Source organism: Ornithorhynchus anatinus, chromosome 6 (assembly GCF_004115215.2).
Source record: "Ornithorhynchus anatinus isolate Pmale09 chromosome 6, mOrnAna1.pri.v4, whole genome shotgun sequence".
Classification (NCBI taxonomy): Eukaryota; Metazoa; Chordata; class Mammalia; order Monotremata; family Ornithorhynchidae; genus Ornithorhynchus; species Ornithorhynchus anatinus.
Window position 1 is genome coordinate 44723276 of NC_041733.1, and position 25903 is coordinate 44749178.

A 25903-nucleotide genomic window follows, 5' to 3' on the forward strand; every position below is an offset into this window, starting at 1 on the left:
GCCTGGCACATAGGAAGCACTTAGCAAATACCACAGTTATTATTATTACTATTTTTAATAATAATTTCTAGCTCATCTCCTTTTTATTCCAGAACCAGAAATACCTACTTGGCTTTGTTCCTCGAGTAGCCCATTTGCTGCTCAGCTTTCCTCTACTCCACTTGGGTTTTCCAGTTAACCAGAGGCAGGGCTGCAACCCAGCCATCAGGTCCCGTTAAGAAAACAGGCCCATTTTTCTCCTTCCTGCTGCAAATAACCAAGAGGGATTTCCAAAATCCCACAGGTGGAACCCACAAATTTGCCACTGGTCAAGATAACAAGGAAAAACGCTGGCCACTACCATGTGAACAACTTATTGGATGAGGGAGCTTAAGAGCTGTGCTCCTGGAAGGGTTTTGCCAGCTGGGATTGTGAAGTGGGTGTCTTTCCTGTCGGTGCGGGAGGGACTTTGCCGATCTGACTGCAGAGACGCACTCTGCTGAGCCCGGCCCCAGCAACCCTCAGACTACATCCTCTTCGGGTGGGGAGGAGTCGGGGGGCCAGAAGAGGACGCCGCCGGATCTTCCACCGACAACCCTCTCGGCTTCAGGCCTGTCAGGATCCGAGGCCGCTGGGCCTGAGCCTTGGCGCTCAGCTCTGTCCAGACCCACCGTGGGCCTGCCCCAAGCCTGGGGAGGCTCTGATGCACCTCTCCCAGGCGGGTGATCACGTCCTGGAAGGAGGAAGAGGGGTCAGACCTGGCAACTAGGACCCTATCCCCTGCCCCTCAGGACTGGGACAGCCAGCCCCGGGGCGACATGTTCGGAAGACCCGGGGGCAGTTTCGGGATCGTGACGAGCCTGATGTACAGCCTCCGTCAGCCTCCGCCCTTCACCCGCTACGAGACCATCTCTGCCTCTCCACTTTTGCTTTTAATCCATTTGGCAAGGGCAATGCTACTGATCAATAATAAATACTTATAATCGTACTTGTTAAGCTCTTACTATGTACCAGACACTGTAATAAGCACTGGGGTAGATACAAGTTAATCAGGTTGTCCCATATGGAGCTCATACTCTTAATCCCCATTTTACAGATGAGGTAATGGAGGCCCAGAGAAGTTAAGTGACTGGCCCAAGGTCACACAGCAGACATGTGGCATAGCCAGGATTAGAACCCAGATCCTTCGGACTCCAAGGACCGTGCTCTATCCACTAAACCATGCTGTTTCTATGTATTCTCTCCAGTGCTCAGAAGAGTGCTCTGCCCACAGTAAGGGCTCAATAGATACCGTCGATTGACCTGTTAAGAGTAGGGTAGAAAGGGCTACAGCTTCACGCAGGAGGGAACCGCTTCCAGCTTTTGCCTTTGGGTGCAACCAAATGGCACTGCCACCTCTCGCTCAACAAGAGTCCGGAGCAGGGCTCCTGCGTTTCCCGGGATTTCGGTTTGGGGGGCTGGAGGCGGGGCGGGGGGTGGGGGGACTACTAACTTTTGTATAAAGCTGTTCTTCCATTTTTTCCCGGAGTAGAACTGACTCCAGGAGGGTCTTCTTTCGCCTAAGGAATGTCATCTGGCCCATCTGGGCTCTTTGGTTGTTGCAGTCGGGACACTGGGAGGGCTGGTGTAGTTGAACAGCAGCCACCTGCGAACAAGGAATTATAATAAGTGTGCTGTTTGTTAAGTGCCTACTATTTGCCAAACACTGTGCTAAGGGAGAGACGCAGATAATCAGGCCGGATGTAGTCTCTGTCCCACACTGGGCTCCCGGCCTAAGAAGAGGTAGAACGGGGATTGACCATCCCCCATTTTGCAGGTGAGGAAACTGAGGCCCAGAGAGGTGAAGTGACTTGTCCAAGGTCACCCAGGAGGCAAGTAGCGTAGCTGGAATTTGAACCCAGGTCCTGTGTTGGGACCAGAAGTGCAAGGGGACCTCAGCTCCTTTTCTATGGGCAGGGGCTGGTCCAGCAGGGCTTGACTCCATCTTTCCATACTGTTGTCCTGATGAATGGGACTTTTTGCTCTATTTCATTAGCCATGCCCCCTCTCTAGCGGCAACTGCAGTTTTATTTAAGGTTCATTTGGTTTGAGAGGCATCCACCTCTACTTTGGTTGGTTATGAGAAACAGAGTGGCTCAGTGGAAAGAGCACGGGATGAGGAGTCAGAGGTCATGGGTTCTAATCCTGGCTCCGCCGCTTGTCAGCTGTGTGACTATGGGCAAGTCACTTCACTTCTCTGTGCCTCAGAAACCTCATCTGTAAAATGGGGATTAAGATCGTGAGCCCCAATGGGGATTAAGATCGTGAGCCCCACGTGGGACAACCTGATCAACTTGTATCTCCCCCAGCGCTTAGAACAGTGCTTCGAACATAGTAAGCACTGAACAAAGGCCATCATTATTATTATGATTAGGAGCTTTCCATTCCTGGACTAGGCACAGGTTATTGCTAGCCTCAGTCTCAGCCGCCCATGCCGCGAAAGAAACTCTCATGGGAAGGTGAGAGAACGGATCTTGAGGCCACCAGTGTTCTATGATTCACATGAGATCTTAGGTTAAAAACGAGGTCGATCAATCAATCGGCGGTTTTTATTGAGCACTTCCTGTGTGCAGAAATGAACTAGGTGCTTGAGAAAGAAAAATACAATAGAGTACGCGATCCCTGCCCAAAGGAGCTTTACAGTCTAGAGGGGGAGACAGACATTAAAATTAAAAATAGAGGAAAAGTGGAGGCTAAGGAGAGGAGAAGGGAAAAAGAGATGGTGCTTTAGCAGTTTCCTGTCTGTGTTTAACTATCCAAGTGGGTGTAGTTTTATCTACCAAGTATTCCTGGTCATTTTAATGAACGTTTCTGCAAAGGCGTTCCAAAAACTCCCTCCTAAGAATAAATTTGCATGTGTCATTTTGAAGTACACTTTGAGACAGGGTAATGATTGAAGCCATTTTCTTCCAACACTGAAAAGAAATGGAGCTGTTGGTCTCTAGAAACGAGCTTTTTGTTTTTTAAGAAAAGGTTTTGTTTCTTCACCGGGCAGAGTTCAGCAGAAATTAGAGCCAGTACATGGGCCAGTAATAAAAGCAAGAAAACAGCTGTAATCACTTCACCTCTAGATGTAAGCTCCCTGTCGGGGTGTGTATCTCCCAACTCTGTTGTACTACACTCTCCCAAGGGCTTAGTACAGTGCTCTGCACACAGTAAGCACTTAAATACCATTAATTGAGTGACCTTTGGAGGGGAGGAGAGGCACCCATTATGGTCTATATAGTAAGCTTCGTGTGGGCAGGGACTGCATCTCCATCTCTGTGGTACTGCACTCCCCCAAGTACCCAGTAAATGTATCATGAAAGTGGTTCCTGAAAGTGCCAAGATGAAGACCTGTGAGTTGGAACCAACTTTCTCACCCATTATAAATGGGGAATTTGTTCCTGAACCTAGGCTAGATACGTTGCTTTTATCAAAATGACTCTGCATCATCTACTCAATTACTGATGAGTGATCTGGCTACAGCCTTGTCTTTAAATCGAATCTCTGAGGTTCTGACATAGTGGAGCTGGTTTTTATTTCATTGGTGGGGAAACGGGCATTGACCCTCCCGGGTGACTCTGCCTGGCGATCTATCTGGGAGTCCTCCCCACCCTCCCCTGGTCCTCCATCCCCCAGATCCTTCTGGCTCCAAACTCACCCATCCTCTTCAAACTTTGTCCCACTCACCGTGGTTTTTAAAATGGTTTCCCCATTTTGTAGGGCTCCCCCCTGAGCCGGTGCCAAAAGGCACTTGAGGCTGCAAGGTTGAAATAAGAGTAAATTAGAAAACTGAAGTCCTGTTTGCCTTAACTCGAAATGCCTTCCAGTTGAGAGCTAATTGTAAATTGCTCCAACTGAGGATGGCCAGTGGGTTTCCGGAGTACCTTCTAGCCCAGCTGCCCTTTGGAGAGTCTTCTGCCTCCCTCTGTCTTCTCCTGCAGATGACTCCCAAATCTGCCTTATGACCTTCATCTCCTTCAGCCTCCAATTAGCTCCACAGGGATGTCCCACCAGCACCCTAGACTCAATATGGCAAAAACTGAAATCATCTTATCTGCTAAACCAACTTTCTTTCTTTTAAATGGTATTCGTTAAGCACTTACTTGCCAGGTACTGTACTAAGTGCTGTAGTAAGAAACAAGCTAAACAGTTGGGCCCAGTCCATGTCCCGCATAGGGCTCACACTCTTAATCCTCATTTTACAGAATATAGGAACTGAAGCACAGAGCAGTTACGTGACTTGCCCAAGGTCACAGAGCCAAGTCAGGATTAGAACCCAGCTCTTCTGACTCCCACGCCCATGCTCTTTCCACCAGGCCACGCTGTTACTTTTTCCCGCGCCTCCATCGGGATCATCAGTACTCCCATCCTCCCTGCCCCAGAACCTCTCTAAACTTTCATCTTTGACTTCTCTCTGTCCTTTATGCCTCCCAAACCCAACCTGTCTCTAAATCCTACTGATTGCTTCTATCATAATGAATACATCTGCCCTTCCTCTCCCTTATAGTCCAAAACTTTTCTGAAGCTAAAGCCGATGCTATTTCAGCATGTCTCTGGGAGATGATAAATTTAATTTCAAGGGTGACTTACGCCTGTCAAATTCAATTTGAACGCTGTCAGCAAACTCTCAGAAGTTTCCAAGGTGACCACCTTGAATTATTGAAAAGAAAATCCTTCAGTAATGCAATATGTTCATTGCTTACAACCGTTAGAAGTCGAAAACATTGGAATTTTCTCACACCGTTTTATTAATAGTCACAGCCTTGTGACTTACTGGCGAAAGATGATCATTTCAACTGGCCAACTGCCCCAAATTAGAGAAGCAAGGTAGTCTAGTAGAAAGAGCAAAGGCCTGGGAGTCTGAGGACCTGGGTTCTAAATTCAGCTCTGCCAGTTGCCAGTTGTGTGACCTTGGCCAAGTCACTTCACTTATCTGTGCCTCAGTTGCCTCATCGGTAAAATTGGGATAAAGTACCTGTATTCCCTTCCTCTGAGGCTATGGGACAGGACTGTGTCTTATCTGTTTATAGTGTATCCACTATAGTGCTTGGCACAAAGTCAGCACTTATTATTATTAGCGTAGGGACATACATCAAGTCCAGCTTGGGGTTCCCCTGTGATCACTGGACCTACTGCTCTCAGATACACATATCTGTTCGATTTATTTATTCCCACCACTCTATCTGTAAACATTTTGATATCGGTCTCTCCCAATACTAGATTGTATGCTCTTTGTGGGCAAGGAACATGTCACTTGGTTATTCTCTACATACAAAGCGGCCAGTACAGTGCACCACACCAAGAGGGTACTCAATAAATGGTAATCCCACTACTACTTCTACACTATTCTAAGACAAATGCATAAATCACCAAAGCTTTATTAGAACTATTTTCTTCCCAATCTAAATCCTGGGAGTTAGACCCATGAAATTCCCCTAAGGCATGAGGTGGAAAGTCACCAAAGGGTTTTTAAGTGTCGCTTATTTCCAGTGAAGATAGAGATGGAAGCACCAAATCTATTAGACAGCTTCCTTCTTCGTGCCCAAGTTCCATAAGGCTTCACCGCCAGCTGTGCAATGAAAGAAGAAACTGGAGAAAACCTCATCAGACATTTAACCAGGAATGTTTATCCAAAATGCTGTCTCTGTCATTTCCTGAGCAACTCCAGACTGTAAGCTCGTTGTGGGCAGAGACCGTGACTACAGACTCTATTATTTTGTACTTTTCCAAATTCTTGGTATGATACTCTGCACACAGTAAGTGCTCAGTAGAAACCATTGATCGATGGATTGACTGATTTTCCTCCCATGGCCATCCCCGCAGGTGTGAGAGGAAGGGTAGGACTTTTTGTTGATGTTGTTGCTTTGTTTTATGGTATTTATTAAGCACTTACTATGAGCCTGGCACTGTAGTACGGGCTGGGGTAGATACCAGATCATCAGGTTGGATACATGGAGCTTGCAGTCTTAATCTCCACTGCAACTATCGGGGTGATCTCCCTAAAATCTCCCCTGCTCCTTTCCAGTCCCTCCCTCCCATCTTTCCCAGCAGTATCTCAAGAGGAGATCTCCTGCCATCTCTCAAAATCAACCCCCTCCACCAGTGCATCCGATCCCACACCTTATCAAAGTACTTACCCCTTCCCTTCTTTCCTCCCTGACCGCCATCTTCAACTGTTTGCTCTCCAAAGATGTCTTCCCCACTGCTTTTAAACATGCCTCTGTCTCCCTTATCCTTGACCCCAGCTCCCTCCAGTTATTGCCCTATCTCCCTCCTACCACTCCTCTCCAAACTCCTTGAGTGAGTCATCTACACCTGCCGTCTCTAGTTCCTCTCCTCCAATTCTCTCCTTGACCCCCTCCATTCTGGCTTCCATTCCAGTCACTCCACAGAAACCAGTCTCTCAAAGGCCAATGGCCTCTACTCCATCTGAATCCTCCTCAACCACTCAGCTGTCTTCGACTCTGTCGGCTACGCCCTTCTCCTGGAACCGTTATCCCACATTGGCTTCACTTACACCATCCTCTCCTGGTTCCCCTCCTATCCCTCCCTGGCCGCTCCTCCTCAGATTCTTTCAAGGCTCCTCCTCCGCCTCCCAACCCCTTAATGTGAGAGTCCCTCAAGGTTCAGTTCTGAGTCTCTTTCTATTCTCCATCTCCATCTACACTTACTTCCAAGAGAACTCATTGGCTCCCATGACTTTACCTACCTATATACAGATGATTCCCAAATCTACAACTCCAGCTCTGTTCCTCCTGCCTTCAAGACATATGTACTTGGATGTCCTGCCATCACTCAAACTAAACATGTCCAAAACAGAACTTCTTATCTTCCCACCCAAACCCTGTCCTCCCCGATTATAGACAGCACCACCATCCTCCCTGTCTCGCAAGCCCATAATCTGGGCATTATCCTCACTTCATCTCTCTCATTCAACCCACATACTCAATCTGTCACCAAATCCTGTCACTTCAATCTTCACAACATCACTAAAATTCACCCTTGCCTCTCTGATCAAACTGCGACCACAATGATCCAAGCATTTATCCTATCCTGCCTCGATTACTCTATCGGCTTCCTTGCTGATCTTTCTACCTCCTGTCCCTCCTCAGTCTATTCTTCACCTTGCTGACCAGATCACTTCTCTACAAAAACATTCGGGACATGTTTTCCCACTCCTTACCAACCTCCAGTGGTTGCCCACCCATCAACGCATCAAACAGAAACTCCTATCGGGCTGAAAGCACTCAAATCGCCTTGACCCCTCCTACGTCACCTCACTGCTCTCCTACTACAACCCAGGCCCACACGCTTCACTCCTCTAATGCTAACCTTCTCACTGCACCTCGATCTCATCTATCACACCACTGACCTCTCACCCACGTCCCTGGAATGACCCCCCTCTACATAGCCAACAATTACCTCTTCCCACTTTTAAAGCCTTATTGAAGGATATCTCCTCCAAGAGGACTTCCCTGACAGAGCTTTCATTTCCTTTTCTCCCACTCCCTTCTACGTCACCTTGATTTGCTTCCTTTATTCACCCCTCCCCTCAGCCTCACAGCACTTATGTACATCTCCATAATTTATAAATTTATATTAATGTCTGTCTTCTAGACTGTGAGCTCATTGTGGGCAGTGAACGTGTCTACTAACTCTGTTGTATTGTACCCTCCTAAGTATTTGTACTCTCCTAAGTATTGAAGCAGCGTGGCTTAGTGGCAAGAGCCTGGGTTTGGGAGTCAGAGGTCATGGGTTCGAATCCCAGCTCTGCTGCTTGTCAGCTGTGTGACTTTGGGCGAGTCACTTAACTTCTCTGGGCCTCATTTACCTCATGTGTAAAATGGGGAAAAAGACCGTGAGCCCTACGTGGGACAACCTGATGACCTTGCATCTACCCCAGCGCTTAGAACAGTGCTTGGCACATATTAAGTGCTTAACAAATACCAACATTATTATTATTATTTAGCACAGTGTTCTGCATGAGGTAAGTGCTCAATAAACACAACTGATTGATTGATTTTACAGATGAGGCACAGAGAGGTTAAGTGACTTGCCCATAAGGCAAGTGCAGAAATGGGTTTAGAATCCAGGTCCTCTGATTCCCAGAAGCAGCGTGGCTCAGTGGAAAGAGCACAGGATTAGGAGTCAGGGGTCATGGGTTCTAATCAGGGCTCTGCCAACTGTCAGCTGTGTGACTTTGGACAAGTCACTTCACTTCTCGGTGCCTCAGTTACCTCATCTGTAAAATGGGGATTAAGACTGTGAGCCTCACGTGGGACAACCTGATTACCCTGTATCTATTTTGGGAGTCAGAGATCATGGATTCGAATCTCGGCTCTGCCACTGGTCAACTGTGTGACTGTGGGCAAGTCACTTAACTTCTCTGTGCTTCAGTTACCTCATCTATAAAATGGGGATGAAGACTGTGAGCCTCATGTGGGACAATCTGATCCATCCCAGCACTTAGAACGGTGCTCTGCACATAGTAAGCGCTTAACAAATACCAACATTATTATTATTACCCCAGCGCTTAGAACAGTGTTCAGCACCATAGTAAGCGCTTAACAAATACCAAGCTTATTATTAGTATTCCATTAGGCCATGCTGCTTTTCGGAGAGCTGGGTTTTTTTCCGGGACCCTGAAGGTGTGGGAGATGTGGAAAGCTGGAGAGGGGTGAGAGAGGAGGTGGGAGGGGGTGGTGCCAGTGAGGGAGCTGATGCAGTAGTCAAGGGGGGATGTGATAAGTGCTTGGCACATAGTAAGCGCTCAATAAATACTATTGAATGAATGAATGAATAATAGTACTTGGCAAGCCCTTACTATGTGCAGGGCACTGTTCTAAGCAACAGATAGAGACAATCCCTGCCCAATAACGGGCTCACAGTCTAAACAGGAGAGACAGACAGCAATGCAAAACAGAACAAAATAAAACAACATCATCAAGGTAAATAGAATCAAGGAGATATACACCTCATTAACAAAATAAATAGGGTAATAAATAATATATACAAATGAACACAGTACTGAGGGGAGGGGAAGGGGGAAGAGCAGAGGGTGGGGGGGAAGGGAGGGAAGGAGGAGCAGTGGGAAAGGGGAGGCTCAGTCTGGGAAGGCCTCCTGGAGGAGGGGAGCACTCAGTAGGGATTTGAAAAGGGGAAGAGAGTTAGTTTGGCAGACGTGAGGAGGGAGGGCGTTCCAGGACAGCAGTAGGACATGGGCCAGGGGTCGACGGCAGGACAGGCGTGAATGGAGGACGGTGAGGAGGTGAGTGGCAGAGGAGCGGAGTGTAGGGGGTGGGCAGTAGAAAGAAAGAAGGGAGGTGAGGTGGGAGGGGGCAAGGTGATGGAGACCTTTATGATGGTGGTGGTGACCTGCTTTGGCTAGGTTACCTGTTGCACTGTCTCTAGGATGTTTTTCAGATGGAGTCTCCTCACCAGCTGATCAGGAATGTCATGGTTCAACTGTTCTGTCACAGCCTTTCTGGAATCGAAGGAAATTGCTGGGTTTTTAGGTCCACGGCTGTGAGGCTCCTGGCACTGGATCTGGCTTATCTTCAGGCTGCAAAAAGACTGCAGAGCATCCAGTTCTTCTGAAAACTCAGGGATTTCTGTCAACGGGGTGTGTCCCCCAAACAAAAATGGCAATAATAATAACTGTGGTCTTCGTTAAGTACTTACTATACGCCAGGCACTGTGCTAAGTGCTGGGGCAGACACAAGCTAATCAGGTTGGTCACAGTCTCAATTCCCATTTTACAGATGAGGTAACTGAGGCCCAGAGAGGTGAAGCGACAAGCCCAAGGTCGCACAGCAGACAAGTGGCGGAGGTGGGATCAGAACCCATGACTTTCTGATTCCCAGGAGGGTGGTCTATTCACTAGGGATAGAGAAGTGGTATTAATCTACTGGGACCTTTAAGGATAGAGTGTCAGGTGAAAAAAACCAACCGATCCTTTTCAGAGCCTTAGCATTCATTCATAAGAGTAATTTTTTTAATGGTCTTTGTTAAGTGCTTACTATGTGCCAGGCACCATTCTAAACGCTGGGCTACAAACAAGCTCATCAGGATGGACACAGTCTATGCCTCCACATGGTTCTCAGTCTTAATCCCCATTTTCCAGCTGTACATATCTACAGTTTATCCATAATTGATTTTTTAAAATTCATTTTAATGTCTGTCCCCCTCTCGTTATAGTGTATTGTTATAGTGTACTTTCCCAAGCGCTTAGTACAGTGCTTTGCACACAGTACACAATAAATACTATTGAATGAATGAATGAAGATGAGGGAACAGAGGCAGAGACAAGTGAAGTGACTTGCCCAAGGTGTATACCTTTGACAACTGGTGGGGTCAGGATTACTTCCCTCCCAAACCCGGTCCGCTCCCAGACTTCCCTATCACCGTGGATGGCACGACCATCCTTCCCGTCTCTCAGGCCCGCAATCTCGGTGTCATCCTTGACTCGTCTCTCTCACTCACCCCACACATCCTATCCGTTACCGAGACCTGCCGGTTTCACCTTTACAATATCGCCAAGATCCTCCCTTTCCTCTACACCCAAACGGCCACCTTATTGCAACGGGCTTTCATTATATCCCGGCTAGACTACTGTGTCAGCCTTCTCTCTGACCTCCCTTCCTCCTCTCTCGCCCCGCTCCGGTCTATTCTTCACTCCGCTGCCTGGCTCATCTTCCTGCAGAAATGATCTGGGCATGTCACTCCCCTTCTTAAACATCTCCAGTGGTTGCCTATCGACCTCCGCTCCAAACAAAAACTCCTCACTCTAGGCTTCAAGGCTCTACATCACCTTGCCCCTTCCTACCTCTCCTCCCTTCTCTCTTTCTACCGCCCACCCCGCACGCTCCGCTCCTCCGCCGCCCACCTCCTCACCGTCCCTGTGTCTCGCCCATCCCGCCGTCGACCCCCGGGCCATGTCCTCCCACGGTCCTGGAACGCCCTCCCTCCTCACCTCCGCCAAACTGATTCTCTTCCCCTCTTCAAAACCCTACTTAAAACTCACCTCCTCCAAGAGGCCTTCCCAGACTGAGCTCCCCTTCTCCCTCTATTCCCTCTACCGCCCCCCCTTCACCTCTCCGCAGCTTAACCCTCTTTTCCCCCCATTTCCCTTTGCTCCTCCCCCTCTCCCTTCCCATCCCCTCGGTACTGTACTCGTCTGCTCAACTGTATATATTTTCATTACCCTATTTATTTTGTTAATGAAATGTACATCGCCTTGATTCTATTTAGTTGCCATTGTTCTTACGAGATGTTCTTCCCCTCGATTCTATTTATTGCCATTGTTCTTGTCTGTCCATCTCCCCCGATTAGACTGTAAGCCCGTCAAATGGCAGGGACTGTCTCTATCTGTTGCCGACTTGTTCATTCCAAGCGCTTAGTACAGTGCTCTGCACATAGTAAGCTCTCAATAAATACTATTGAATGAATGAATGATTAGAACCCAGGCCCTTCTGACTCCCAGGCCCGTGCTTTATCTACTAGGCCATGCTGCTTCACCTTAAATCTACAGACTCCAGGACGGTCTCTTTTGACATGAAGCTTAATCCCTCGGTGAGCACTTCAGATGAAAGCTATCCAGTAAGCAATGTTATTTATTGAGCACTGATTACACAGAGCACTGTACTAAGTGCTTGTGAAGTCCCAGAGAACAACCTCGAAAAGCAGCACGGCCTACTGAATAGACCTCAGGCCCGAGAATCAGAAGATCCAGGGTTCTAATCCTTGCTCTGCCACTTGTCTGCTGTGTGACATTGGGCCACTCTCTTACCTTCTCTGTGCCTCAGTTACCTCATCTGTAAAATGGGGATCGAGACTGTGGGCCCTATTGTGGGACATGGACTCTGTCCAACCTGATTACTTTGTATCTACCCTAGCACTTAGCACAGTGCCCAGCACACAGTAAGCATGGCTCAGTGTAAAGAGCACGGGCCAGGGAGTCAGAGGTCATGGGTTCAAATCCCGGCTCTGCTGCTTGTCAGCTGTGTGACTTTGGGCAAGTCACTTCACTTCTCTGGGCCTCAGTTCCCTCAACTGTAAAATGGGGATGAAGACTGTGAGCCCCACTTCGGACAACCTGATCACCTGTATCCCCCCCAGTGCTTAGAACAGAGCATAGCACATAGTAAGCGCTTACCAAATGCCATCATCATCATCACTTAGCAAATACCATTAAAAAAAACCAAACCTAGATCAGCTAGAAGGGATGTGTAATTAGCGATGATTATGTTTTAATCCTGGTTCATTCTTCTGTCCTTAAGGGCTTAGTACAAGTGCTCTGCACACAGTCAGTACTCAATAAATACCATTGTGTCCAACCCAATTTGCTTGTATCTACCCCAGCGCTTAGTACACTGCCTGGCCTATAGTAAGTGCTTAATACCACAATTATTATTATTATTATTATTATTGTTAAGAATCTGCATCATGACAGGTTTACTATAGACAGAGATGGAGGTTTGATGCTCTCTGTGTTGGTTCTCCCCTACTGAAATCTGGGCATTTCAGTGATTCTAATGCTTGAGTTCCATGGATGGACTGGTGAATCAATAAAAAAGAGTTTTGGCCATAGCTATAAACAGTCATCCTTAGCTGCTTAGAGAACCAGAGTGGCCAAAGAGAAAGCAGGAAATCGGGAAGCTTGGCCCAAGGAAGGGCTCCAAACAGCACACAAGGCAACCCCTCAGCTAGGCAAACTGACCCCAACCCCTTCCCTTCCCACCTCCTCAGTGGCCAGGCCTCTCCCTGGCCCTCCTGCTCCTTTTTTTTTTTAATGGTATTTGTTAAGGGCTTACTATATGGCAGACACTTTTCTAAGTGCCGTGGTATATAGTTAATCAATTGAGCACAGCCCATGTCCCACATGGGGCTTGCAATCTAAATCCCCACCTAACAGATGAGGTAACTGAGGCTCAGAGAAGTGAAGTGACTTGCCCAAGGTCATACAGCAGGCCAGCGCTGGAGTCGGGATTAGAACCTAAGAGTCTTTCTGATTTCCAGGCCTGTGCTCTCTCCACTAGACCATTCTGCTTCTCCCCCTTGTTACTCCAGATGGACTGTCATTCATTCAATCATATTTATTGACCGCTTACCGTTTGCAGAACCGTACTCAGTATTTGGGAGAGTACAATACAGTAATAAGCTTAGTCTCAGGGGAGTCGGGGGGGGACAGACATGAATGCAAATAAATAAAATTGCAGATATGTACATAAGTGCTGTGGGGCTGGGAGGGGGGAAGAGCAAAGGGAGCAAGTCAGGGCAACGCAGAAGGGAATGATGGGAGAGGAAGAAAGGAGGGGCTTAGTTTGGGAAGGCCTCTTGGAAGAGATGTGCCTTCAATAAGGCTTTGAAGAGGGGGAAGAGTAATTGTCTGTCAGATTTGAGGAGGGAGGGCGTTCCAGGTGAGAGGCAGGATGTGGGCTAGGGGTCGGGGGGAGATAGGCGAAATGGAGGCACAGTGAAAGGTTAGCAGTGGAGGAGTGAAGTGTGAGGGCTGGGTTGTAGGAGAAAAACATGCCTCTTCACCCATCCCCACCATAGTGGTCACATTCCTTTTCCATATGCCTGATCACCCCCCATCTTCATTATTGGGAAAGGAAAGGTTAATGTTGAGCCACCCCTGATGGGGGTGACTCCCGTTTCTAGGGGAACCAAGTCCCCAAGATAACACAGAAGACAACCCCAAGACAATCCCAAAAGAGACTTTCTGGCACCAGCTGGAAACTGAGTAGGCATTGGGAGGTGGAGGGGGGTGGATGGAGGTGGAGCTGACCACTAGGGTCTGAATGTACCCTTATCAGACCAACCAGACATGCACAGTGGCAAAGAGGATGACTTTTATGTGGTGAGGAGCTCATTTGAATGGTCATGTCAAATGTATGTGACATTCCAGGGCATACTAAGCCTGCGCTGCGGACAGTGTGGGTGGAGAATTAAGTGACCAACAAATCTCCATACTCTGGGTGGCCCCTCCTGGGAACCACAGGGAATAAAATGTGAATCCGAGGGTGGGCAGGGGCTTCTTGCTGCCAGAGTCGGGGCACTAGGTTCCGTGGGCTTTTGGTCTGTGGATCTTTTGTCGGAGAGGTGTGCCCTGCTGGGAGACAAAGATCCACAGCCACCTGGCCAATCGACTCAGCTCTAGTCACACATCGGGCGTCGCTTGCTGTCGGATAACGCAGAGCTGTTCTAACCCAGGATCGGAACACTCCTGGCTGCAGCCTGTGGCCAGGGAATGGGGAGAGGAGACATCCGGGGTCCTTCTCCTGCTCCGGCCCCAGCCTCTATCATTTGAGGAAGCCTCTTAGTAATTTCTTCTAATGGGCGTTTTGCTAGAGGAGATGATATGTACAGAACTGGGATGAGCCAGAATCCTCCAACTTCTAGCCATTACCCACAGGCCCAAGTGTGCTTAATCACCAGAGACAAGAGAATCAGACCCACCTTCCTTTAATAATAACTGCGTATTTGTTAAGCACCTACTATGTGCCAAACACTTTACTAAGCGCTGGAGCAGATGTAAGATAAACAGGAGCCTCATGGGGCTCACAGTCTAAATAGGAGGTGGGACAGGTATTGAAACCCCATTTTACAGTTGAGGAAACAGAGGCACAGGGAAGTGCAGTGACTTGCCCAAGGTCAACAGCAGATGATTGGCAGGGCCAGGATTAGAACCCAGTTCTTCCAACTTCCAGGCTTGGGCTCTTTCCACTAGGCTACACCACTTCTCACTCTATCACACCTTCCTGCCAAGTCTTGACTTGAGGACAACTCATTCTGAAATGAGACAAAGGGTGTGCTCCCCACATTGTTTTAGACATTAATGAGCTTATTACTTGCTATAGGAGGAGTCACATTGAGGGAGATTTCGATTTCTCCCCCAAATCAAATGTTTTCCCAATGGGGGAAAAAAAAATCCTCTTCACCTGCTGGCCCCAAATTCAGCACTGTTCCCTATTGCTCCCTTGAAAGGAAAAACAATGATCAAGGCTTGGGTAAAGGCAGTAATTACCTGAAGGAGTTATACCCTGGGGCAGGAACTTGGAGAGAGCTTTTAATTTGAGCAACATGGCAAAAAAAGCTTTCACTGCCATCCAGCACCATCTACTTCACTGGTATTTCTGAAAAGGTCAAAAAGTTAGACTTCATTTGCTGGGGTTTGCTGGCAGAGGCAGAAAGCATTCTGTAGAAAGCTCACGCCCAGTGTGAGACACAACCATCTGTCACACTCTAAGAGAGAATGCTGCCCAGGAGACAGGAGTCTCTGAAGAGTGAAGGGTGAGATCTTTATCCTCCCTCATCGAACAGACCCTGGAGGGAAAAGGAAGGACAATAGAATCCCATTTTAAAACGACAGCCAGAGAATTAATAATTATAACAGTATTCAGTAAGTTCTTATTTTGTGTCAAGCTCTGTTCTAAAAGCTGGGGTAGATACAAGTTAATTAGGCTCCCCCGATTAGACTGTAAGGGCAGGGCAGGGTCTATCTCTATCTGTTACTGATTTGTACACTCAATAAATACTATTGAATGAATGAATGAATTGGGTCAGAATGATGATGATGTTGGTCTTTGCTAAGCACTTACTATTTGCCGAGCACTGTTCTAAACGCTGGGGGAGATACAGGGTCATCAGGTTGTCCCTCGTAGGGCTCACGATCTTAATCCCCATTTTACAGATGAGGGAACTGAGGCCCAGAGAAGTTAAGTGACTTGCCCAGAGTCACAGAGCTGACAGATGGTGCAACCGGAATTAGAACACATGACCTTTGACTCCTAAGCCCGGGCTCTTTCCACTGAGCCACGCTGCTTCTCAGAAGCAGTTTCTGTCCCACATGGAGCTCACAGTCTAAAAAGGAAGGAGGACATGCATGCCCATTTTACAGATGACGTCCAGAGAAGTTAAGTGACTTCCCCAAACTCACACAGTAGACAACTAACAGAGCCGGAATTAGAACCTAGGTCCTCTGACTCCCAGGCCCGTGCTCTTTCCACTAGGCCACAGTAAGAAGGGGAGAGAGTAAAGTCAGGCTGCGAGTAAAGTCAGGCTGCCATTTAACTGTGATAAACCTGCTACTTAAAAACTCATCGTGGCATGGAGCATGGCTGTGGGACTCAGAAGGACCTGGGTTCTAATCCCAGATCCACTACCTGTCCGCTATGTGATTTTGGGCAAGTCATTTCACTTCTCTTTGCCTCAGTTACTTCATCTGTCAAATGGGGATTAAGATTGTAAACCCCAAGTGGGACAGGGACTATATTCAACTTGATTATCTTGTATCAACCCCAAGCGCTTAGTACAGTACCTGGCACTTAGTAAGAGCTTAACAAATATCATTATTATTATTATTATTGGGTTCAAATTGATCTGAAACAAAAGGTGGACGTGAGTTGGGAACGTCTCTAAGCCTTTAAGGGGCAAAATTTGCATATTGTCCTTGTGACAGACCTACGTCATCCTGTTCTCTCCCTGTGTCTGGGGCAGAGTTGGGTATTTGGTGGTGACGATGATGATGTTGATGTGAGCTGGTTGCGGGCAGGGAATGTGTCTGTTTATTACTATATTGTGCTCTCCCAAGCACTTAGTACAACAGTGTAAGCACTCAATAAATATGGCTGAACGAATGAACGCGCAGTACAGTGCTCTGTGCTCAGTAAGTGGTCAATAAATGTCATTGGTCGATTGATCTCCCTTTCGTTTCTGTGCTATGGTGACCATCCTCCAGAGGTGACTGATTTGCAAGTCCCTGCTTCCCTGCAGAGTGTCCATCAGATATACCTGCTTCACTAATCTTCATTTTCTCAGGCTCATACATTTTTTATGGTATTGTTAAGAGTTTGTTATGTGCCAAGCACTGTACTAAGTGCTGGGGTAGATAAAAGATAATCAGGTTGGACACAGTCCATGTCTCCCATAGGGATCACAGTTTTAATCCCCTTTTCACAGTTGACGTACTGAGGCACAGAGAAGTTCAGTGACTTGCCCAAGATCACACAGCAGACAATTGACAGAGCTGGGAACCCAGGTCCTTTCAGTGCTCTTTCAACTAGGCCATGCTCCTTGTTTCTTCATTCTGGCCCCTTGACTCAGGACCTCTTCTTTTCAATGGGATGGTAGAGAAAGATGCCCAGTCAGAACGGCACATCTGAAATGATCCCTAAATCTGTATATGAAAGGATGGAAACACGCCTGCAGGATTCCTCATCCGCTTTCGCATTTTGGCAGTAAAGTTAAATGACCTAGCAAGTTCTGATTAGATAAATTAAAACCGGAGAAAGCTTACCGAGACTCAACTCTTTCTTCAGTGCTCTTTTAACCTATCAAATCCAGCCACTGTGCTGAAGGCTGAAACTTGGCAGGTCATCAAAAGCTACTCTGTGCTAATATTTCGGGGCATTTCAAAAGTGAAAATGACAACTGCAGGAAAGATGCCTGAGTGTGAAAGGCAGTGTGCATGAACAGAGTGTGAACAGTGCTCAGTGCTTGGCACATAGTAAGCGCTTAATAAAGACCATCACTATTATTATTATTATTATGCGCCAGGAGTATTCTAAGGTACATTTTTAAGCCATTCCTAAAATGGGTTTGCATAGCAACTGCTCTGTAGGAGACACAATAGTCTATCTGCCATCCAACCATTTAAAATTAAATGTTCTGAGGAACTTTAAGAATCCGGAGCAGATCCCCGCAATCCTGTAAAAGGCCGGCTGGCCGGCTGGCCACTGAATCGCCTAAAGACATCCTGGTCCAATTTGCAATGGTCAAGTTGGTAGCAAGGCAGAGACTGTAATTCTATTTGTGCTCCATTGTGCGTTGCAGGTATTGGACGGGTATTAAGGCATCAGGGCGATGTGTGGTCTAGATCAGTCCAGCAGTGTGGACCTGTTCCCCACGGGAGCTCCAAACAGAAATTTAGTGTGGCACATGGGCTTAGGAGTCAGAGGTCATGGGTTCTAATCCTGGCTTCGCCACCTTTGGGTAAGTCACTTAACTTCTCGGTCCCTCAGTTACCCCATCTGTAAAATGGAGATTAAGACTGTGAGCCCCATTTGGGACAACCTGATGAACCTGTATCTACCCCAGCACAGTGCTCGGCACAGAGTAAGGGCTTATCAAATACCCACATTATTATTACTAAATATTTCCTTCGAATGTAAGAACGAGCAGTCCAGCGGCTGTGCACTCCTCAGAGAAGCCAATATGCTGCGGCTTTTGACTGCTGCCTCCGTTATTTTTTTTGATGGTATTTGCTTTCCTCCAGTTGTCTCCTTGACCCTCTCCAATCTGGCTTCCACTCCCTTTCAACACAGAAACTGCTTTTTCTGAGGTCACTAATGACTTCCTTCTTTCCAGATTCAATGGTTTCTACTCCATCCTAATCCTCCTCAACCTCTCGGTTGCCTTCTCCACTTGTGGACCATCCCCTTCTCCTGGAAAGATTATCCAATCTTGGCTTCACTGACACCTTCCTCTCCTGGTTCCCCTCTTATCTCTCTGGCCAGTCATTATCGGTCCCTTTCGCGGGCTCCTCCTCTGCCTCCCACCCCCTAACTGTGGGTGTCCCTGAAGGCTCAGTTCTGGATCACCTTCTATTCTCTATCTACACCCACTACCTTGGAGAACTCATTCACTCCCATGGCTTCAACTATCATCTCTCTGCAGACGATGCCCAAATCTACATGGCCTGGGAAGCAGCATGACTGAGTGGCTAGAGCACGGGCCGGGGAGTCAGATGGTCATGGGTTCTGATCCCGGCTCTGCTACTTGTTTGCTGGGTGACCTTGGGCAAGCCACTTCAAAGAGAAGCAGCGTGGCTCAGTGGCAAGAGCCCGGGCTTGGGAGTCGTGGGTAATGGGTTCTAATCCCGGCTCCGCCACTTGCCAGCTGTGTGACTTTGGGCAAGTCACTTCACTTCTCTGTGCCTCAGTTACACCCCATGTGGAAAATGAGGATGAAGACTGTGAGCCCCACGTGGGACAACCTGATCACCTTGTATCCCCCAGCGCTTAGAACAGTGCTTTGCCCATAGAAAGCGCTTAACAAATACCACAATTTATTTTATTCATTTACTTCTCGGGGCCTCCGTTCCCTAATCTGTACAGTGGGGAATGAGACTGTGGGGAATGAGACTGTGAGCCCCACGTGGGACCAGGACTGCATCCATCCTGATTTGCTCGTATCCACCCCAGCGCTTAGTTCAGTGCCTGGCACACAGTAAGCACTTAACATATCCCACCAATATTACATCTCCAGCCCTGATCGCTCTCCCTCTCTGCAGTCTTGTATTTCCTCTTGCCTACAGGACAACTCTACCTGGACATCCTGCCAACACCACAAACTTACCATGTCCAAAACAGTTCCGCATCTTCCCACCCAAACAGCTCTGCATCTTCTCACCCAAACCCTGCCCTTCCCCTGACTTTTGTATCACTGTAGACAGCACCACCATCCTCCCTGTCTCACAAGCTTGTAACCTTGGCATTATCCTTGACTCGTCTCTCTCACCCAACCCACATACTCAATCTTTCACCAAATACTGTCGGTTCCATCTTCACATCGCTAAAATCTGCCTTTCCTCTCCATTCAAAATGCTGCCACGTTGATCCAAGAGCTTATCCTATCTTGCCTCCACTACTGCATGAGATTCCTGTCTCTCCCTACTTCGGTTCATTCTTTTTGCTGCCCAAATCGTGTATCTACCAGAATGTTCAGTCCATGTTCTCACACTTCCAAAGAACCTCCGGGGCTTGTCTATCCACCTCCCCATCAAGCAGAAACTCTTTGCCATCGGATTTAAAGTACTCAATCACCTTGCCCCTCTGATTTTAACACCCTGATAACTTCCTGCAATCCAGCCAGCACATTTTACTCTAATGTCAACCTACTCTCTGCACCTCGATCTCACCTATCTGGCTCCCAACCCCTCGCCCACTTCCTGCCCCTTGCCTGGAATGCCTTTCCTCTTTATATCAGAAAAGCACCGTGACTCAGTGGAAAGAGCCCGGGCTTGGGAGTCAGAGGTCATGGGTTCGAATTCCAGCTCTGCCACCTGTCAGCTATGTGACTGTAGGCAAGTCACTTCACTTCTCTGTGCCTCAATTCCCTCATCTGTAAAATGAGGATTAAGATTGTGAGCTTCACGTGGGACAACCCGATGACCCTGTATCTCCCCCAGCGCTTAGAACAGTGCTCTGCACATAGTAAGCGCTTAACAAATACCAACATTATTATTATTATTATTTCTCCTTCTCCCACTCCCTTCTGCATCACCCTTGCACTGGGATTTCCATCCTCCATTCAGCTTGCCCTCAACCCAGCCCGCAGCACTTATGTACATAGCCTTCATTCATTCATTCATTCATGTTAATGTCTGTCTCCCCCTCTGGACTCCTTGTGGGCAGGGAACATGCCCACCAATTCTGTTATACTATGTTCTCCCAAGTGCTTAGTACAGTGTTCTGCACACTGTAAGTGCTCAATAAACATGATTGATGTGTCCACTTATTGCTGCATTGTACTTTCCCAAGCACTTAGTACGGTGCTCTGCACAAAGCAAGCGCTCAATAAATACGACTGAATGAACGATTGCTCAGGAAGCGGTGTGGCCTCGTGGAAAGAGCCTGGGAATGGGAGTTGGAGGACCTGGGTTCTAATCCCGGCGCTGCCACTTGCATCCAGTGTGACTTGGGGCAAATCACTTAACTTCTCTGGGCCTCAATTTCTTCAACTGTAAAATGGGAGTGAGGAAGCTGTTCTCCCTCCCCTTTAGACTGTGAACCCCACGTGCAAAGTGGGCTGTGTCCAACCTCCTATCTACCCCAGCATTTACTACAGTGTTAGCAGCATGGCTAGAGAAGCAGCGTGGCTCAGTGGAAAGAGCCCGGGCTTTGGAGTCAGAGGTCATGAGTTCGAATCCCAGCTCTGCCACTTGTCAGCTGACTGTGGGCAAGTCACTTTACTTCTCTGTGCCTCAGTTCCCTCATCTGTAAAATGGGGATTGAGACTGTGAGTCCCACGTGGGACAACCTGATTCCCCTGTGTCCACCCCAGCGCTTAGAACAGTGCTCGGTACATAGTAAGCGCTTAACAAATACCAACATTATTATGTAGTAAGTGCTTAATAATAATAATAATAATAATAATAATTAAGTGCTTACTATGTGCCAGGCACTGTTCTAAGTGCTGGGGTAGATACAAGGAAATCAGGGTTGTTCCACGTGGGGCTCACAGTTTTAATCCACATTTTACAGATGGGGTAACTGAGGCACAGAGAAGTTAAGTGACTTGCCCAAGGTCACACAGCAGACAAGTGGTGGATCTGGGATTAGAAACCAAGTCCTCTGACTTCCAAGCCTGTGCTCTTTCCACTAAGCCACACCGCTTCTTTGCCACCATTCTTATGGCTATTATTATGAGAAGCAGCGCGGCTTAGTGAAAAGAGCACGGCCTTGCGAGTCAGAAGTCGGGGGTTCTAATCCCAGCTCCGCCACTTATCAGCTGTGTGACTTTGGGCAAGTCACTTCACTTCTCTGGGCCTCAGTTTCCTCATCTGGAAAATGGAGATTAAGACTGGTACCCCCATGTGGGACAACCTGACTTCTGTGTAGTAGTAATTAATTATTAATTAGTAATGTAGCAATTAACTGAATCTACCCCAGGGCTTAGAACAATACTTGGCACATAGCAAGAGCTTAACAAACACCATCATTATTATTATAAGGGATTGAATCTAGGATTTATGCCAGGTTAGAGAGAAGATGGGTTTTCTAGCTTTTGATTTTGATGTGGTGAGTCAGGGCACTATGACTCTCATACCCACGACTGCCAACATTAGGAATAAATAGGGCAGACCACCATGGAGGGTATCATCTAATGAGGAAGGTAGGTAACACATTATTTACAATTAGTTGGAGCAGGAGGGAGAAGGATAAACTGTTAATATCCTTGAGGGTAGTGACTGTGTCTTTCTATACCACCGGTGAAGTTTCCCAAGTGCTTAGTACAGTGCTCTGCACACTGTAAGTGCTCATTAAACACCAGTGATTGACTTCCGAGTTCTTCCATTGCCTGGCTTCATCCTCTTAAAAAAAAGTTGATCCCTGGACTAAGGGTGGAATCTTCCAAGCTGAATTGTTCAAGTGGTCTAGTGGAAAGAGCAGAGGTTTGGGAGTCAAAGGAGCTGGTTCTAATCCTGGCTCTGCCACTTGACTGCTATACCATTTCACTTCACTTCTTTGCGCCTCAGGATCCTCATCCGTAAAATGGGGATTCAATGCGTGTTCTCCCTCTTCCTTCTTAGACCGTGTGCCCCTTGTGAGACAGGGATGATATCCAACCTGATTATCTTGTGCTTTGTACAATGCTTAGCACACAGTCAAGCCTTAATAAACCCCATTTTAAAAAGGCAGCACAATGAGAAATCCATAGGATCCACTGCAATCGGAAGCAAAGGCAGCACAAAGAGAAATCCATAGGATCCACTGCAATCGGAAGCTTTGCATGCTGGATGTTGGTTTTATTTGGACAGCTGGGTGTCAGCTTAAATCGGCAGCCACCGGAGATCTGTATTCTTTTATCTACTTAGAAGCGTTTCTTGATTATCCTCTAATTGTTTTTTGCATAATTAAAGGGGAGCTTGCCTGGAACCAGTGGATGCATAATTCAAGCCCCTTCAGTAAATTTAGCATTCTGAACAGGAAGCACCCTGGGGCGTTTTTCTTCAGACACTGTGGCCGTGATTCACCCCACCTTCCTGGGATTTGCCCAGGTGAGTCAGACATTTGCCCAGAACCCCTCTCCTTTCTTTATCACCCCCCACCCCTGGAGCATGACAAAACACACTATTTATTTTCAAAATGCTAAGGCTTCTTCGTTTTCGGGGCCGGAATAATGTAGAGACCCTTGATTTTATTAAAGATAAAATGTGGTCTTCAGTTATTATCATTCCCAACTGCTGGCTCCCTTAATTCTGATGTCTTGATGTCTGATAGAAAGGCTTGCCTGTTAATAATACATGACAAGATGTCCCAGGATGAAATGGGAAACAGGGGGATCTGAGAAGTCAAATGGAGGCCCAAAGAATGGGGAGGAGGGCAGCAGGGCCCGGGAGAAGAGACTTCTGGAAGCTTCTGGAAGGTAAGAGAACCAGCAGACTGTCGGAGCTGGCAGCCTGGGAGAGGGAAGGGGGACAGATGGACATGTGAGGCTCTTTGGAAGCACCTCCATGGTCTCCTCATAGGAGGTTGGGAGGGCTACTTTCCCCTCCCAGCAGCCGGCCTATTACCAAACACTCCCTTGGGGTGGGAATGGAGACATGCATTCAGGACCCACCCTGAAATTCCAATTATCTTGGTGAATAATCAGCACCCACAGGTGGGAGGGGGACCCTAGACTCCTTCTGAATGATCACCCCTGGGATTCTCTCCCTCCTTCTTAGACTGGGAGCTTCAAGAAAGACAAGGTACTTGTTTGTACCTTGAATCAATTGCAGTGCTTATCCCAGGGTGTGGTATTCATTCATTCATTCATTCATTCATTCATTCATTCATTCATTTATTCATTCAATCGTATTTATTGAGTGCTTACTGTGTGCAGAGCACTGTACTGGGGGAGTATAATATAACAACGGACAGACACATTCCCTGCCCACAACAAGCTTACAGTCTAGAGGCACAAAGTAAACACTTAAATAGCATTAGTATCTTGTATGACCTGCAGCACTTAGCCCAACACATAGTAGGCGCTTAACATACACTTTCGTTGACGTTGTTATTATGACTATTTTTATTATTACTTAAGGAGACTGACACTCCGTAAAGCTAAATCTGGGACTACTAGTCGCAGGAGTTCAAAAATTCAGAACGTCAATGGTGCAAAACCCACCTGGGTGGATTGCTTTGAAGAGGATTAAAAAAAAGAAGGATTATGTGAAGAAATAAAATAGAGCTGGAGAAGGCGTGGAGAAGGTGGAGATTAGAGGTGCTACTTGCAGATTGAAGACAGAACTCACCTGCTGGAGTCCAAGACCTTGGCTGATGGTGCGGAGGGCAGCCTTCTTCACGCCTCAGGAAACCGATCCATTTTCGGCTCAACTTCTTCTTAAGCCATGCCGAATCCGACAGCTTGGACCCTGCATCTCGATTACAGCAATCAGTCAATCAATCAGTGGTATTTGTTGAGCACTGTACTAAGCGACTGGGAGAGCAATACGAGAAAGTTGGGAGACACGATCCCTGGCCTTGAGGATTTTACAATCTGGCACTTTTAGAAGCAGAGGGTCCTTGGCTCAGTGGCTAAGTCCTCTCTACCAACTGTCAGTCCTAGAAGATACATTTCCAGGAGAAACCAGGCTCCACCGGGGGCTCATTTAGTTGCCCAGACAAAACCTGATGGTGACAACAGGAATAGTAATAATAATGATATTTGTTATGTGCCAGGCACTGTTCTAAGCGCTGGGGTAGATACAGGATAATCGGGATGGACACAGTCCCCCTCCCAAATAGGGCTCACAGTCTTAATCATTTTCTGGATTTTACGGACGATGGACCTGAGGCCCAGAGAAGTGAAGTGACTTGTCCAAGGTCACTCGGCAGACAAGTGATGGAGTCAGGATCCTTCTGCCTCCCAGGCCTGTGCTCTGTCCATTAGGACATACTGTAACTGGGCAGCTGATGTGCTGCCCTCACCCACCACCCCCTGGCAGAGGGAACCCCGCCCCAACCCCATCGGACTCAGTCCACACAGGCTCTAGGAGGTGCCTATCAGCCATCTTGGTGACTTCATTAACTTTCTGCTCTACTTGGCGTTTTGTGGCTCAGAGATAGTTCGCCCCGCAGCCTAGCCAAAGCCTCATTCCACTTGGCTGCTATTGGTGCTGTTTCCATCTCCTCCCAAGGGTAGAATTAGACTCCTCTTGTAGCCTAATTATTTTTCTGGATGCACAATGTCATCCAAGCCCCTTTTCAAAGCTTCTTCATGATCCCGATAAAGGTCCAGTAAACACCAGGCAGGAAAAATAGGCTTTCAAGGCTACATTGCCTCTGGGCATTCAATTCCTGGTGTTTTTTCCAAGACAGCCCTCCCCCCCCCCCCCCCCCCCGGTTTTTTATGGTACTTCTTAAACATTTACTATGTGCGAGGAACTGTACTAAGCGCTGGGGAGGATACAAGCTAATCAGGTTGGACACAGTCCACATCTCATATGGGGCTCACAGTCTTAGTCCTCATTTTTTAGATGAGGTCACTGAGTCACAGAGAAGTTAAATAAGTTGCCCAAGGTCACAGAGCAGACAAGTGGTGGTGCTGGGATTAGAATCCCAGTGCTCTAACCACTAGACCACACTGCTTCTCGCTTTGGCCCCTCTCAGCCAAAGAGCACCTCTGGCTAGACAGCACTGCTGTCTATTATCCCACTGGGGGAGGAAAACCAAAGTAGTATCAGCATCGGTTTCCAGGGGTCTCAATCGAGATCTCTCCTGTCCCTTCCTGTAACCTAGAGGGCAAGGGTCTCCTTGAGAGAAAAACGAGCATAACTTGGTCCTCCATGCCTGTGTGCAGCTCCCCCATCTCAGGGATGCTCAGGGAGACGTTGGAGGTGGCCTGCCATGCCTCCAGAGAAGACTCAGGGCTGGATGGTCCACTGCTGCTCTTCGTCCGGCTCTCCTGCACCTCGGATATAGGTCCGGCCATCTCGGCGGAGCAATCAGAAGTGGGGCGGCCGACAGGATGCCCCTCCACCTCGCTCTCCATCTCGGAGTCTTTGGGGCTCTCTGGGCCGGTAACCTCCACTGTGGTCCTTCAGGATGCTGTCCCGGATCTCACGATGTGACCCTACAAAAGAACAGAGCATCCCATCAGTTCGGAAACCCTTAAGGTTTCCTCTCCT

The 25903-nt window shown here is 47.7% G+C and overlaps 1 protein-coding gene across 1 annotated transcript; it reads right to left on the reverse strand.

The window, feature by feature from the left end:
• On the reverse strand, window positions 1-25903 carry C6H8orf48 (chromosome 6 C8orf48 homolog). Its single transcript, XM_029067109.2, has 5 exons — window positions 25566-25903; window positions 24029-24148; window positions 9397-9614; window positions 1472-1624; window positions 1-712 (listed from the first exon to the last, which is right to left on the reverse strand). Exons 1-5 carry the CDS (start codon window positions 25765-25767, stop codon window positions 506-508), a joined length of 900 nt encoding a protein of 299 aa, XP_028922942.1. The 5' UTR covers window positions 25768-25903; the 3' UTR covers window positions 1-505.

What these genes read in the sequence shown, in the direction of transcription:
- C6H8orf48 (XM_029067109.2), bottom strand. Translation starts at nt 25,767, where the DNA reads ATGGAGAGCGAGGTGGAGGGGCATCCTGTCGGCCGCCCCACTTCTGAT. An exon ending in AAGGTCTTGGACTCCAGCAG is followed by an intron (nt 9,615 to 24,028) that starts GTGAGTTCTGTC and finishes CCCCGTTGACAG; the next exon opens with AAATCCCTGAGTTTTCAGAA. An exon ending in AAGAACAGCTTTATACAAAA is followed by an intron (nt 713 to 1,471) that starts GTTAGTAGTCCC and finishes TCCTCCTTCCAG; the next exon opens with GACGTGATCACCCGCCTGGG.